This window comes from Pomacea canaliculata, linkage group LG2, assembly GCF_003073045.1.
Source record: "Pomacea canaliculata isolate SZHN2017 linkage group LG2, ASM307304v1, whole genome shotgun sequence".
Classification (NCBI taxonomy): domain Eukaryota; kingdom Metazoa; phylum Mollusca; class Gastropoda; order Architaenioglossa; family Ampullariidae; genus Pomacea; species Pomacea canaliculata.
The window spans coordinates 40133962-40150611 of NC_037591.1; the positions used below are offsets into that span (position 1 = coordinate 40133962).

Genomic DNA, 16650 nt, shown 5'->3' on the forward strand with positions numbered 1-16650 from the left:
TTTTGTCATTCTCATTATCTTACTGGTCAAATAAATTTAAAGAAAAATTGTTTGCTTTTGGATCACTTCAAGCTTTCAATCGAGTGAATTTTATTTTAACAATTCACGCGATATAACATTCAGTTCTTCCAGACGTGTCAGGCGATGATTTTCATTCTCCTTGCTCTTCCATCGTGTAGCCTGGCTCCCACTGTTATTGCCGACGTGATCGGCGAGGGCGAGATCAACCTTCTGGACGCTGGTCATCTCCTCCAGCCTCACGATGCCTAACAGAGGCTGCATCTTGGTCTTTGGGTTGTGAACATTACTGGCTGTCGCAGTTGTCTGCACCCTCAGAGGGTAAACATGGATACATCTGATATATTCCATTGCCTATATCCGGTAGCTTCCTGGTAAGGACATAACAACTGGTTTTTCCATGAGAACTATTTTGATTGTACCAACAATACCGGGGACATCATTCCACTAATCGTTTTACACATCCAGGGTTGGCAATTATGTAGGTAGTCAAGCTGTTTGATCCGCATCAAACAAAACTGCTAATATTCAACAACTTTGCGCAATCCCAGGAGCTGACACTGTGATTGTCAAGACGAAATGGCTGCTGACAAATGGCTGATTACAAATGGCTGATTGCAAATGGCTGATTATAAATGGCTGATTACAAATGGCTGATTACAAATGGCTGATTACAAATGGCTGTGCCAGAAATCAAACAGAGCGTTACTTCCTTGTATTTCTGGTTTACAAGCAAAGACAGCTCCCCTACATTGTTTGCTCTAGGTGTACGCTGCCTATCAGTTCAAACAAACTCTGTTGATGCGGAACGAAGCGTTAGCCAGTACACGGGAGTAAAGGGAGCACAATGTCAGACATTCACTGACATAAACATACCCATGCATGTTAAACATTCATGCAAAACATTAGTGTACTTTCATCAGACTTTGTACCTTAAAGTAAGGCTATGCGCATGTCATGTTTTTACCGTGTTTTCTTAATGAATCACATAAATTCACCGTGTTTTAGCCGGTTTTTTTTTTAGCTTGGTTTCCTAGCTGCCCTATTCACTACCCAGTGTCTTGTATCCTGTTTCCTATCTGTAATGACGGTTATTCATTTGCACGACACACGCAGCAACCTGCTGTCGCACGCCCCAGCTCCTTGCAGGAATGTCTTTCCATACATAGACTTGTCCTGAATATAAAATGAAGGCTGTGGCGACTGTCCAAAATGTTTGAAATTATGTTTAGTTACGATTGCACCAGAAAGAAGCAATCAGGAAAAAGTAAATGATTCTTTTCTTACTTTAAAACACTACCTGTCTTGCTGATGTTTATAAAAATTAAAAAATTCCAGTGAAAAACGACCGTTCTGTCCTCTCGCCGAGTAACCGCAATATCTTAGCAGACGAACTCGCGTGTGATATTCCAGCAAACACACAAGATTCGGAAAACCTTGGGTCAGTCTTGGGAAAAACATTTGTAACATTGGTTTGCCCGTTGGCAAGCATCTCTAAAATAAATGCCAGCCTTCGTGACGCGCGCGCTACGCGATCTGCGATATCGAGACATGAATATTCATGACTATCAAGTCGTCGTTCGCTAAAATGTTTATAACTATAATTATTGTGTGTGTTGTTAAATTACTACTATACTGATACATTATGGTTATAAGAGTCTCAAAAAAACTATATATAGTGTAGCGGGAGCGCTTGTTTAAGTCAGCGTGTACTGCTGGCAGTGCTGTTCTCTCCACCCCACATCCCCTTCCACCCTACTCGTGGTCGCGCGAGCCGAGCGAGACGGGCAGCAACAGCGGATGACGTAGTACCCAAGCTGTACAGTACAAATAGCGGATGACGTAGTACCCAAGCTGTACAGTACAAATAGCGGATGACGTAGTACCCAAGCTGTACAGTACAAATAGCAGGCGTAAGGCAGCGCTCGCACCTCTTCTCTCGGACCGGGAACTGGACCTGTTGGGTATAGCAGTAAATAAAGCTTTGAGACTGAGCAGTCCTTTGTGCCACCTTTGGTCCGCTGGAAATAGCGGCTCGTGACAGTCTCTTGTTCCCCTCCCCTGGGAGTTGAGCAAGCGAGATGTACCATGGTGCTGCAAGGCACCTGCCCTGCGTTCAGTAACGCGGGCGCTCGCTCACACACTGGGAGACTCTGTGAAACCCTTCGCCCACCGTGGGCGCCTGTTAAAATGGCGGCTGCCAGCGAAGTAGAGAATGTAGTTTGGTTGATGGACATATTTGACAGCGACGAAGTGAAATTTGGAAAAAGTTTTTTTTACACATTTCAAAAATGGCGTGGCCCGAAATTCGGGAGCAGATGAAAACCATTTTTACACCATTCATGGTCAAATTCTCCTTTATCTGAAGCAGGAATATCCTCTGGGATGTTCTTTCTTTTGTCATTCGACGTTTCAGATGCATGTTCACAATGTATTAAAAGGACAGGTAGTGTAGAATATCGGCGAGACTTTCGTTCAAACGTACGTCCTTCGTCATGTAAGGGAGATAATTGTGTTCATAAAAGCCTTAACTATCTTATTTATTAAGTTTATCTTTTAAACCACGAGCTGTAAAGGCCTAAAAATTACAACAATGCATCAGCTCAATGTGTATATAAGAGTAAACAAACGAGCGGGGCAAAATCAGCCACCCGTGTTGAGTGCATAAAGAAAGACTTAAGATTTCATCTATGTGAGAGGTTAATTCTACTCACATAGCAAAAATCAAAATATTGTAACTGACTTTTTTCTTTTCTTCTACAGGGATTACACCACTCATAGATCGATTTTTGGGTGTCATATTTTTCAATCTTTTATGTAAATAAATTGTTTGACTTTTTGTTATAAATAATTATTTCAAAAATAAGTTTCATGGGATTAAAAAAATTATTGAGTATAATTTTATGTAAATAATTGGATGAATGCTTGATTTATGTTCAAAAACACGTTTAATGCTTAAAAATAATATAAACTGATAAAATAGTTTTTTTTGTAAATAATAAAATTGTTTAATGATCTCTCTTTCCTACTATTTATGCGTTGTGAGGAAACGAAGAGATTTTGAAAAGCTGTTAAATGTTTTCTTCATGGTGTGCCAGCCTGTGTACCAGTGGAAGTAAAAGTGTGAGGTAGGGTGAGGGATGCAGCAAAAGAGGGGTGGGAGTGGGGAAGTTGATGGGTCTTTCGTGGGAAATACGAATTTTCGTGGGAAAACAAGGGAACTCGGGGAATTCCCTAAACGGTCCCCTTAGGGTCCCTATTTCAAATCCCACTGGGGCTCCAACTTTCTTCCCACTAGGGTCTCATGAGGGTCACATGAGTTCTTTCAGGCTTGGAATGATCTTAAAGGTTGTGAAGTTCATCTGAGTATTATTATCTGAGAAACTCTCCATCTTACACAAAAAGAAACATTAAGTTTGCATGGGTATGTCATTGAAAAAACATGTATTGAGGTTATATCGTTTTTCCATTTGCATACTATAATAATGCCTAATGTACTGTCAATGAACTATTTTTTAAAAAATCTGCAACATTTGGGCAAGTTAATTTTAAATGGTGGGATTTTATGTACACTGGCACCAGTAGTCTGGTGTGATGGATTTGGGCTATAGGTTTTGCTAACAAATTATGCTAATATTATATCAGCCTATTTGTTTTTGGAAAGCCACATGGCTTGATTGAAGGTGAAGTGTTATACATTTGAAAAGGTCCATTATCTTTGACATTAAATGTGTAAATTGGGTGTTTGTATATACTTTGATTACTTGGCACTTGTGTGTATGGAAACATTTTACCAAAACCTAGATTTATGATTTTATCACCAAAAAAATGTGTTTATACACTGAATTGAAACCAATATTACAGAAACAAATCACTTGGTAAGGATCTTACTACTGCTGATACTACTACAAGACAAAAAAAGATGGCCAGTTAATTAGTTGATACACTACTATTGTGTATGATGATTTTGCTTTTTAGGTGTGCCATTTCACATTTTGTTTTGCATGATTTGCCCTTATATGATAACTTGACCAAAACAAAAAAAACACAGACAATCTTTTCAAGAAGAGGCACAAAGAAAACTAGGATGCACTATAAACATAAAGCATGTAGCATAACTTTTATCCAAACAAAATGTTTAACCCAAAGTACTTCTGATTCTCAGTGAGGAAAATGTAAAGAAGGATTACAATACCAAATGGAAAAGTTGAATGAAAGATGACTTCATTAGTTCTCTAGATTCTAACAAGATTAGCCAGCTAACAAATAAAGTTAATGAGTTTTTACAAAAAAAGAGGAAGTAGACTCAGACAAGATTGATGCACTAACCCAAGAGGTATGTAATATTATGCTGATAGTGCTAGCAGTTGTGGTCTATTCTCTCACGCCAGCAACCCGAAAAAATATTATGTCTCTAGTCAAAAGCCTATAACTTAGCCATGGCTTTACTCCAGCTGCCGCATGAAAAGACACAAAAAAGCAGCAAAAATGGTTTATGAAAATTAGGTATCTAAGATGTAAGGACCCAAAGGCATTTTGGAACACTCTAAACAAGAATAACAACGAAAAAAGGAAATCCCAAGCTGCAATGAACTGTTAGAGCAGTTTAATAAGATAAACCACTCTTGTAATGAAACATTTGAGACTGATCTACCTGTGCACTTACCTGAAGCTAGCAATAACTATCTGAACACTGAAGTATCTGAGAGTGAGGTTGGCAATTGCCTAAAAAGGCTTGAAGAAAGCAAAGCTCGGGGAAATGACAACATCATAAATGAATTTTTACAATTCTCACAACCAAAGACCCTGACTCTACTCATTAGCAACAGGTCATGCCCTTAAAGAATGCTTCGATTCGTTCTTGTTATTCCTCGAGGATCATATGGCCACAACAACACCTCGCCAGCGGACCAGCTATACGGCAACCCCCATCAGTTTGGCCCATGAGGTTCTGATGTCCTTTGCTTCGCTCTCTACTGTTCTTTTTCATGTCTTCTTTAGTCTCCAAACTCTCCTCTTCCCCTGAGGGTTCCAGTCAAAGGTCTGCCTGGCAATGGTGTCAGCATCACTTTCGTGCTGCCCTCCCCTTACGATGCTGACAACGATTGCTCCGTGTTGCGGTTCGGTCTATAGTAAATGTTTTGTTGTTCATTGAAGCCAGAAGAGTCTTTATCACACGTGACTAAGGACACAACTATACCAATTAATACAACGTAGAGTCGTCAAGTGAAAGAAGAGAGTCTTGTTGTGAGCTTGCTGTTCATCTATGATTTACGAAATCCCTGGCTCTGCTGTGTCCGCTCCTGTAGGAAAAGAGACAAATAGAAGAATCTGAATGAAAAAAAAATATATATATAATACAAACAGATTTCAAAGTACAGGAGACTAATTATTTTGAATTACGTTGTAAATGATAATAAATTATTGTTGTTATTAAACAATTAGAATTATTACACGCTAATGTGTGCTGACGGTGTTTGTGCCCTTCAATTATAAGCCTATGGCCAACCAGCATGTGGTTCCATGAAAATAAATAAAATAAAATAGTCAAACGGTCACAGTTTTGATATCATTCACCAACTCCGATTTAGAGAGACTACATGAAACCTATAAGTTATATATTTAAAGATGTTTGCACTTTGATTACAAAATTACTGGAAAATCATATTTTATATTAATTCATACACAAAGAAAATTTTAACATAACCCAGGAAAAAATGACTTTTTCTAAATGAATTTGTTGTAAAATACTGCTAATATATTTTAGTAAACGACCACCATAGAGCAAACGGTAGCGTTAGAGATTTTGTCTAACATCATATTCTGCAATAAATGTATTTGTAATAGAAAATAATTTACAGTAAATTTTATAACCTCACAATTTAATAAAGCCGTTTAAGTTCTTTTTGTAGCAACTATCACAGAAGAAAATCAAAACTTTGAGAGTTTTATTTTACAAATACTCTACTCGCTATATATATATATTCATTTGCATTACACTTGTGTGCCTTTTTGCATACGCTCATTTGATAACAGAGAAATTATTTCAGATTTAATGTATCATCATCTCAAATAAACTCAGCATGTAAACAATGTAGTGTCCCCAACCATGAAAGCCTCACAACGACTTTACTTCCTTCACAGGCTGACTGCACTTAGGAGGGACACTGTGGTCCAGTGTCAAAGGGCAGGGAGGGAGAGTGGACTGTACTGACATTCTCAATCACAACACAGCAACACCACCCAGAAACAATCGGACTGGACCAGGAGGGTGTGAAGCTGGTATAACTACTGCTGTCTTTTTTTTACAGATTTTTTGTGAGTGTGTTGCTGACGAGACCCACCCGCCAACGATCTCTTTTCTTCTGAGGTTTGGTACAGTCATGTCGAGACGAGAACATCCCTTCTGAGAAACAACTTCTTTTCAAAAAATGTAGCTTCACTAAAATCCGATGCAGTACAATGTTGTTTTTTATTTATTTTTTTTAAGCAAGAGCTAGGGCATAAAAATATTTCTAAATATTCATTGTTTGTGAGGTTGTAAAGACATCTGAATTAGTTCGATGTCAAAGCTTATAATGTTCTACTGCTTGATTATCAATGCACACCCACTGATAATAAGTTAAAACAATAAATTCTTCTTTCCTCTCGTGCTAATTATTAATGCACTAAATATTTAACAGCATATGCGTTAACAGCATATAGAGTTAAACTGTGTCTTTACTTTTGTTATTTTGAAAAATTATGTTTGCTTATATTGTCTATCGACATGAGAAGCTTAGTTGAGCTATTGTCAATTTTCTCCTGGGCCTTTTCTAAAGAATTTTGATATTTAAAATTTTATAATCATTTCTCAACTATTTCCATATATTTATTTATTGGATTGCAAACTATTTCTTACACGATAAATAAGGTGATAAGAAATTTTTTTTTAAAATGACTGTATTTTAATTTTTGAAACCTGATAAGACCGTGTGCTGGGTGAACCTACCTGTAAGGCATTGGCTAATGGGAGGAATTCAAGTCATCATATTGGTGTTCTTCTTGATGAGGCGAATTGGAGTCAGAACCCGTCGGTGTAATGTAAGTACTGCACTTTTTTCTTTTAGGTTGTTCATAGCTTGTGTCATCTACACAAAGCACCATCCCAGAACACAAACATGTACGATCTCAATCATCTATTTATTGATAATCGATGCCGACATCATCTACTCTCTGGGGAAAACGATTGGTGATGACAAGATTAACATTGGTTGGGGGGGGGGGGTCAAGTAACAACATATTCTGTGTGAGTCTTAAACAACTTTCTTCTTTATTTTCTTTAGTGAGATATTACGGGCGTTATAGTTGTTATAGTTGTTTGCATATTCGCCGGTGGTCGCTGCCATCCGGGCTCACCACTGTTGATGTTTGGGTGTGAATGTCACCATCCCCACATAAACGTCCTCTAAATGCTTGTACTTTAAATATTTATCTACAACAACAGCCATAGACTACAGAAAAGACATATAACTCCTCCTGGTAGACCATGAAAATATTTTTGAGTGGATCAACAGAACAAAGGTCTGAAACATTATGTAATGTAATGGTGTGAGAAGCCAGGTACTTAGTAACATTAGGTAGGCAACAATAAGAAGGTGTGCAATGGAAAAATGATTTGAAAGAATTTCATCTGTGCTTTTCGTGTCATTTACTTAGTACCAGAGAAATATATCCCAACCCTGAGTCCTGTGGCAGTTGAAACATGTAAACACAAACACTTGAAACAGGGTGCGTGAAAACCATGATGTGTGACTTATTATTTTTAGTAGTAGTAAACGTGATAAACAAAGATTCTGACACTTAGTGGAGTGGTAGGCTCAATGGACAAATAACTTGGTGGCATGTTTTTTTAAATCAACAGAGTTTAAACACTTGGGTTATAATGACATGGTTGATATAGTAACACAGACTTAAGTACGAAAGGGAATATCAACTACCAGTTCTCCCTTCTCCCTAGAGCCGCCATCACCGCAAGGAGTCTTGTGCTCACTCCCTCTCGACCAAGTATAATAAATGATATTGATCGCCATAAACAGGTTTTGCTCGCTATAATTTACATGGCAGAAGGAGAAGACAAGTATTATTCTGTAAACTAATTGTATGTCGACCAGTTGTACCTGGTTTGACGATAGCAAAAAGCATGAGTGTGCCTACCTGCGTTATTAGAGTTGCCATCTCTATCACCGGATTGACAACTGGGGATTTCTTCATAAAGATCGAGTGGAAGAGCATTTGATGTTGATGTCAGTGACTCCTGTGCGACTTTTGATGTGTTCTGTATCTGCGTGGAAGCGCCATGTTCTTCGGGATTGCTCTGACCTGCGCATTTCATCATCCGAGAGGATGTATGTTCTTAGGTCACCTCTTTGTGAATACTTAGACTAATTGACCATTATTTTTTAATATCATTTGTTTAAGTAATAAGACTTAAAGGAGCAATAAGAGTAATCACTGTGTATCCTCAGTCCGTTGAGGTATCACACCCCTTGGTGAATGTATTGCTGTAACCACAGTACAGTCTGAGTCTGTAATACTGTGCGTAATGAATGAATACAAAAGGGAGGAAACACTGGAACCGTTAGGAATTGTTCCACTGTTGATTACTTCCCTTCAAAAGTTGAAAGTCAACCTATCAGGTACTTCGTTATGTTATGAAAGTATGCAAAGGTTTGGTTGATCAAGCGCCATGTTGTTGTTCGTTCCTGGTTACTTTATATACATGGATGTGTACCCAAACAATAGAAAATGAGAAGAAAACAGTAAAAAGTGTTTGACTTCTAATGAATATTATAATAACATATATGCTTGATTGGTACTTTATAATATTATATTTTGCGTAAATAATTTTTTCTTAATTTCTAACTTTTGACCTACTTCCCGATTTTTGAATTATCTGCCCCTTACACTTACAATTTTGATTTGATTTTACTGCAGGGAAACAAAACCTATAATTCTTAAAATGCAAACCACGGAAATGTTTTGAAAATGCTCTTTCAAACAGAGTATCACAGTTGACTTTATTCGACGTTTAATAGATATAATTTAAAAAAACAAAAACCGTTCGAAATTTCATTCACGGGCATTTGTCCCTCCATCAGGTTTGACTAGTACCACGTGGGGATCGATGTGGCATAGCGAAGGTATTTGTTCTTTGTTAATGTTATTAAAATTCAAGTCCAATCAAAGCACAAGTCAATGGACATTAAAGGATTTAAAAGCATTTTTTTACAAAGTTTTGGATTGCAGAAGAATTGTTGTGAATGTAGGTATAGAAGTACTTCTTGATTTTTCTGTTTTTGACTACTAACCCATAAGTGTTCAAGCAATTATTTTTCACACTTTCTTTATGTTGTGAAGCAACTGTAGCTCAGTTATAAAAGAGGTTCCTTTTTGTGCTGATGTAATGAAGTCGATTGTAATAACCAAAGATCAGCTAAATGCATAAAGACATTTAAGTTTACTGAAATTGTTTCTTGTTCGCTATACACGTTAAAGCTCATTAGCTTGAGAAGCGTACATCTAGGATTTACTGTACAAACTACTTTTAAGGTTTGGTTAGGAACAAAAGTTTTTATATGATAATGACTACAAAATGTACATTTGTTATGACAATGACTACAAATGTACAACATAAAGGACGGGGAGACATGCATCACCCGAGCTGGTGTCATTGTCTTACGTCTTAGTTTGAAGAAAATGAAGAGAGCGATGATGACAGCAATTCCTACGACAGCGGCCACAAGCACAGACAGCAATGATGATCTTGGTGTTAGTGCTCACAGACTCTGCTTCTGAAAAAGCAGAAAGAGGAATTAGGTGACACAACGTTACAATCTTTCTAACAGAAGACTAGTGAACTCTTGTACATAATATGCTTTGTCTCTCTCCCCGTCCCTCTGTAGCTTTCTCTCTCTCTAGGACAAGTAGTGTGAGACTAAGGGAGTGTTACTTCATTCTTTTCTGCTTCTATCAGACCTAATAACAAAACAATTTTACTCTCAATAAAACGTTCTACTATAGTCTGCCTTTCTTTTCAAATTTCTCATAACAACAGACTGTAGCGATAATCTTCTTTCTTTAATCTCACTTGCTTGGTCCAACTTGTTGATTGTTTACACCACAGGCGTTGACCAATATTGCAATCCTCATGTATGCCCGCTAGAGAGCCGTGAGAGGGTCATTTAAATCTTCGAGAAGGTTGGAAACTTGTTAATAGGTATTTATGTGAGGACACTGCTAATGACATTTGAAACAGGAAATTAACGTAATTACCATGCACCATAACTACAGCAAGTACATGGTAATGCATTTAAAACCACGTACTTGTTATTTCAAATACCATAAACAATATCCAGCTTACCGTGTTTTTTTGTTAGAAGAGCTACATTATGTAACAAAATGAGTTCAGTGTTACCTGATGATATGCTGGGATCACTTGCTTTAGTTGAGCTGCCAGTAGCTGGACTTTCACTTTTTGCTGTAGTTTGATAAATTATGACAAAAAATAAATATCACAGTTACGCGATAAAATTTAGAAAAAAATATTTGTTTTGCTGCTACTGCAAGTGGACATTCCTGTATTGAGAATAGTTATTATGCGATAGCTAAGGTGGGTATTAATTATTATTTCTCCTTCTGTAGTGGAAATCCTCACATTTAAAGTGCTCTCCACCTTTTTTTTCGGACCTAATTACTGAGACTACTGCAGCTGGCAACTTTTCTCGATAGTAATTACTAACGACGACAAAGACCCTGGACTTTTACTGCAAGACTTTGTTGTGCAAGTTGCACTGACAATAAACTATTTTTCCTTTTAAGCTTATAAGCATTGGGAAATTAAAGAAAGCAAAATATTATTCCTGCTCTTTATGATACATGATTTTCTTTTCCAACTATTTCCAAGCTATCAATAAGTTACCTACTAGATCCTCCGTCCTCAGTGAGACATTTATTTCTGTTGCCAGTTGTAGGTACACAGATGTAACTACAACCACCGTTGTTGCTTCCACAACCGTTGGGCCCTGTGATAACAATGAGGCAGCCAGATGTAAAATATGAAAAGTAGACATACCGGAGTGTTCACTGCCGTCCCCTTATTAAAAAACAAGCTTTAGACATTGGTAATGAGAAGTCTGAACGTGTTGTAGAACCCTCCTATCATCACATGATAGTGTTTGCCTGTACAGTGTGTTTGCAGGTAAACTATTGCTGTCTACACGTGACCTGCCCACTGACCTTTATCTTCAATTTCCTCAGCGTACACGCGGATGTCATTTAATTTTGAGGGGCGGTTGAAATAGTTTCTTTCATTACTGCCGTCCTTGCCATAGCGAAATATGCGTGTTTTTAACCACTGACTGAGATTTAGAAAGCTGAAAAAGGTAATGTTACTTTATATTTTAAAATGAACAAAACTGATTCATCTCTACATATAAGCAAGTATTTAGTAAAACATAATTTAAATTCTGGTAATAATAAACATATTTTTGCCATAAAGTCAGCTGAAGAGAAATATTAGACAGTAATACAGAATAGAAATGAAGAAATAAAGTGATAGCACTTCCAACCTCCAGTCTGTCACAAAGAAGTCATTGAGATAGAGGTCTATGCCGTAATACACTAATCCTGGCTGATGTAGAATCAAAGAAGTCTTCTTCCCTTCCAGGTCCACCCAGCCTACCTTCTGTGTGCCACCATCTGCCCAGTACAGTCTGCCTTCTGCACGTGAATATCCATAAGAGAGAGAGAGAGAGCACACACAAATAAAGAAATTATAGCAAAAACAGTTATATAAAAATTTGGAAATGCTCACAAAGAAATATTTAAGATGTTCCATAAATTATAATAACACAAGGCCAAATAAGAAAGGAAAACAAATGAAGGATGGACTAATGAGCAAAGATCTCACCGACTGTGTCGAGAGCGATGGCGTTCGGTTGTTTGAGATACTCGCCCCCTGAGACCAGAGTCTGACGTCCTGTACCGTCATAGTTGGCTCGCTCTATGGTAGGTGTGGCGCCACAGTCGCTCCAGTACATTACCCTAGTTTGGTATTTATATCCGTAAAATGAAATTTGCGTATAAATGATTGCCTTTCAAATATTTTAATTAACTTGATTACATGTGACATTATACGTCTTATAATATAATTAAGAGAGACGGGATTTGTGTGTAAATGAATGTGCATGGCGTGTGTTTGTGCGCTAGACAAATCCTTTGTATACGAAAAGGTTGTAGAGTGTATTTGATTGGTGTATTTATGTCTGTATCATCTTTATGCTTATCTTTAGTAGTGTAAGATGTCACTATTAACTTCAAATTAACGCTTACTCGTATAGCTAATACTAGCAGCATTGCAAAAGGCACTTCGTTAGACAACGACAGAGAATGAAAAAAGGGGAAGGAAGTCGGGGCAGTGGTCGGCAGCGCAGAGTTACGTCCCCTGTCAATTAAATCTGTTAGTGACGGTTTGTGCATCTTTTAAATTTTGTTGCGAGGACACAATGACTCCTCAACCTAGTCCACTGGGTAGCCTGTCTAGTTCTTCTTAGAAACCTAATATCTACGATAATAACAATGTGCCTTTAATTTTACCTCATTTAGTGAAACATTGTTACGTTATCAACGGTTTTTATTTTTTTTTCTGAAGAATTTTTGTCTTCTATATTAAATTAATTAGTCTTTCTTTAAATTAAATATGTTTACCCATTGCGTTTGTCAAGCTCGATGTCCTTCGGCATGTCAAGTGAGGAGTTGATGACTATTCGATGAGTGTTGCTGTACATGGTGATCATGCCGATGACTTTATTGCCTGCGTCTGTGTAGAAGATGAGCCTGGACAGTGCGTCTACACACAGGCCGTCTAGCCTTGCGTCTGGAAATCATAAATGTAATTTTTAGTCTTAAACAAACCATCTCCATTATCATTTGTTATTTAAGTTATTTAGTTATTAGACATATTGAAATATGTATTACAGTAGTCAGAGCTAGCTGTCATGAGAATATTGAAAACACTCTGTGAAAGAAATTTAATTAAAATTAAATAATTAATAAATAATTTAAACAATTGTATGTACCAATCTACTGGTTCCATAATCCCTACAATTCTTCGACTTGTGTAAGTAACGTTTCATCGTTAGAGAACTAAGGCAGGACAATCAGAAAAACCAAGAGTACATCTCGATTGGCATTGCTCTATTCAGTTCCATTGCGTTCCCTATATTTCCCTTCACAAATTAGAAGGAAATTCATGCGAATTATGTAATAAAAAAATATATGTCTTTAATTATATATAGTGCAATCCTGCTTTTAAATGAAAGACTTTACCCAATCCTAAATAGCGAACAAGCCGAGCATCACTGCCGTTAAGATTCGATGTTCGGATGGTCTTCTCCACATTGTCTGTCCAGTAGATACGACCAGCCATCGGGTCGTAGTCAACAGCAGCAGGGTCTCGTAGTCCATCGAGAGGAATGTCAAAACTGGTGATCGTGTCGATGTCGATGTTATGAATAGCCCCATACCCCAAAATCGCAGGTTCGGTAACAAGGAGAAACTTTAGCGGAATTACGGCTGCAGAGAATCGAAACAATTGGAGTTAGTGTAATTAATGCTAGATGATGATGATGATGATGATGATAATAGCAACAATAACAACAGCAGCAAAATAAAAATTAAAAAAAATGCAATGCCCTTGACGCAACGTGAAAAAAGTTTGACAGAGTTTGCAAGCATTTTTTGATGAAAGGAGGAACAGGTCTGCATTCCTCAGAAAGTAATTGCCATTCATAAATAACAATCTTCTACAAAACACACACGCAGGCCCACACACACACACACACAAATACGTACACACCAAATATACTCAATGTAACTAAATTTCGTGTTTAAAGATATGCAGGTTAAGCAAACTCTTGGCCCGCTACAAATGGCGTTTTAACAGATATTTTGAAAGAAAACTGTAACTTTTATATATATAGCTTATTATTCCTGATACAGTTTGGAGAATTAGCGTGGTTAAAATTATTTTTGCTTTTATTACTGATTAGCGTTTGTTGTGGACTCTCGAGTGATTTAGACTAAAAAAAATGTTTTTATTCAAAACATGATTTTACATTGTTTCCATATGTGTTGAGATAAACCTAATTTCTTGAAAGTAGGATTATGTTTTGAATAGTTTTCTTAGTTTAATTTCTTTATTTTTTATTATACGTCTACCAGATCATATGACAGGTGTGTATCTTCCGTGTATAAAACATTCATCACATATTGTACAGAAGATTTAGGTTTTCCCACCTGCAGTGTAGCTCGCTTGGAAGCCAGCTGCGGACTGAGACGAGTCAGAATGGAATTTGATCCACATGGTGTTTGATGATGATCGTCTGGTGTAGGCTGTGGTGTTGCAGTAGATAGACAAGAATGGTGATGTCCATAACTCGCCATCTCTAAGCTTCAAACGAAGAGATGCAGGACCGTCAAAACATTCACTTCTCCCTCGCCCAGCTATCATTTTATTGAATGGAATTGTTGGTAAATTTCATAGCATATCAGTTGAATGCACTTCAACTGTTCTCGAGATACATGCTGACACTTTTGACTAAAGACATCAAGCGGCCACAGAGACCATGATATACTTTCCGCTGTAAAGGCCTCAGCTCGTTGGGATAAACAAATGTTTCTTTCATGTCGATATTTGTAGTCGTGTGTGTCAACAGTAGAGGAAGTGGACTTAGATTTGGATTTGATAAAGTATTTGGTATTAAGCTTTACTTTATTAAAAGTAAATAATATTTAGCCACCACCAATCCCCTAAGAACTTCCTTTATGGATGCAAATGACATAAATTACAGAACAAGCCTTAACTAAGGTCGTTCTTAATCGAACCAGTATAGACGAAAACCAGTTTGTTTGTTTGTGAACAGTCAACCCAGAAGTTGATACGCGAGAAAGTGCGAGAAAGTTCGAGAAAAACAAATACTTTGGAACCATTGGAAGACACATTGCAAAATCTACTCATGTTGCTACATTAAGTAAACTAGAAGCTGTAAATCTTTATACCTTTGATTATATTCATACCTGCACATAGTCCTGCTGGCAATTAAAACCATCAGTTGCGAGTTCAAAATGGACAAAGGTCAAGGTAATCCGATATCCTGTTGGTGCTCTGATGATGTAAACACAGTCCTGGTCAGGCGGGTACTGACTCGGGTACAATGGAGACGATATGAGACCAGTGAGTGAAGTGTATTCACCGCCACAAGCTAGGAAACAGATTTTAGACTATTTAAGCTTTTATTTAGCTAGGAATCATTTAGTACCTTAAATTATATAAGAAGGAAAGGATTTTAAAAAATACAACTCATGTTTATAGATATTTTCTCAGTAGTTTCACCCGATCAACTGTTTGTGTGTGTGTGTGAAAAGCGTTTGTCGACTTTAACAATATGACCTCGGTATTTAAAAGACGGACATAAACATATATTTATACATACAGACACACACGTGTGTTCATATATTATTTTTAATCACTTCTAGAATGTGGATTTACTAGCAATTACCTTGCACTTGCTGATGAATCGCAAATGTAAAAAAACACAAAATAAGAGGGGTGATCATCTGGTTTGCTGCAATGAAAACCACACCATTAACCGTTTTAAAGTCTGATGAACGATGTTAATTCAAACATTAATTTACTTCTGTGCAAAACTAAGGTTTGTGATGATTCAATTCTGCTGTTTGTGTCGGTTGGTGGCTGGGTTGGGAAGCAAGCGCATGAAATAATAATAACTGGTAACAGACACAATATCTACCTATGGGACTAAAAAGTAAGCTTATAGTTAACTAACGACAGTTTTAAGATGTAGAAAAACTTTGTGATTACCTTGCACCTGTTGGTGAATTCCAAATGTAATAAAATACAAAAACGTGGAGGCCATTGTCCGTGTGCCGTGTAACTACCTTTGGATGGTTGTGTCGATATATGTGTTCGCGTTCACACGTTTTCTAACTATGCAAAGGTGAAGAGATAGATGTAGTTAATACAGCCAACCAGAAAACTCGTAGCTGAGATTCTCGGCGCCTTGAGAACACTGTGTTGAGGCGAATTGTTACAAATTAGTATTTCTGTCGTAGTCTATAAAGTCCTGAGCCACTCGACAACCAAATGAACAAGAATTGGACAGCCTCAGGCAATCGTTTTGCTGTGTGTTGAATGGTCTGGTGCGAGTGTTGGTTGAATCACCCGTGTCATGACAACCTATTCAACCAGGAGTCTCGACTCCGTTCTACGACCACAAAGGACCACTAGTGGCAAGCTGTCAGTCTCCATTGACTCGTGAATTATGGTGCAAATGATATGTATTCACATGAAAGTGACACAAAAATTCAAAAGGTAAGAAAGAAAATGTGTAGAAAACTGACTTTACCTACACACAAGCGGGTGAGTACGATGACAGGATAACAATAAGTAAAATTAATCTCATAAAAATGTAGCAGTCACCTGAAGTTCACACAAACATCGCTTGATTTCTAAACAGCGAGGGAAAAGACAAGCTGAAGTGTTGTGGGCGAAACTATTCAAGAGGTTGTCCT

At 37.5% G+C, this 16650-nt stretch overlaps 3 protein-coding genes across 12 annotated transcripts in view; all 3 read right to left on the minus strand.

Annotated features, from left to right (window-relative positions):
• The window catches only part of LOC112556888 (low-density lipoprotein receptor-related protein 4-like), a 260038-nt gene that overhangs the window by 129778 nt on the left and 113610 nt on the right, over positions 1 to 16650 (minus strand). The window lies entirely within an intron of this gene.
• Positions 1 to 16650, minus strand: part of LOC112556893 (low-density lipoprotein receptor-related protein 4-like) — a 111344-nt gene that overhangs the window by 70998 nt on the left and 23696 nt on the right. The window lies entirely within an intron of this gene.
• Positions 1 to 16650, minus strand: part of LOC112556894 (low-density lipoprotein receptor-related protein 4-like) — a 47767-nt gene that overhangs the window by 26704 nt on the left and 4413 nt on the right. For 2 of the 7 annotated variants that reach the window (XM_025226335.1, XM_025226333.1), the window contains exons 2-15: positions 15618 to 15683; positions 15136 to 15320; positions 14356 to 14509; positions 13387 to 13632; positions 12766 to 12934; positions 11969 to 12102; positions 11628 to 11778; positions 11296 to 11432; positions 10983 to 11081; positions 10475 to 10537; positions 9740 to 9851; positions 8215 to 8379; positions 7010 to 7148; positions 3487 to 5321 (exon numbers count right to left, since the gene is read on the minus strand). In XM_025226335.1, the coding sequence (XP_025082120.1) occupies positions 8268 to 8379; positions 9740 to 9851; positions 10475 to 10537; positions 10983 to 11081; positions 11296 to 11432; positions 11628 to 11778; positions 11969 to 12102; positions 12766 to 12934; positions 13387 to 13632; positions 14356 to 14509; positions 15136 to 15320; positions 15618 to 15683 (1628 nt within the window). In that variant the 3' untranslated portion in view covers positions 3487 to 5321; positions 7010 to 7148; positions 8215 to 8267. Of the gene's footprint in view, positions 1 to 3485; positions 5322 to 7009; positions 7149 to 8214; positions 8380 to 9739; positions 9852 to 10474; positions 10538 to 10982; positions 11082 to 11295; positions 11433 to 11627; positions 11779 to 11968; positions 12103 to 12765; positions 12935 to 13386; positions 13633 to 14355; positions 14510 to 15135; positions 15321 to 15617; positions 15684 to 15940; positions 16149 to 16650 lie in introns of those variants that run through there. The other 5 variants (XM_025226332.1, XM_025226327.1, XM_025226331.1 and 2 more) reach the window with 5 other exon arrangements.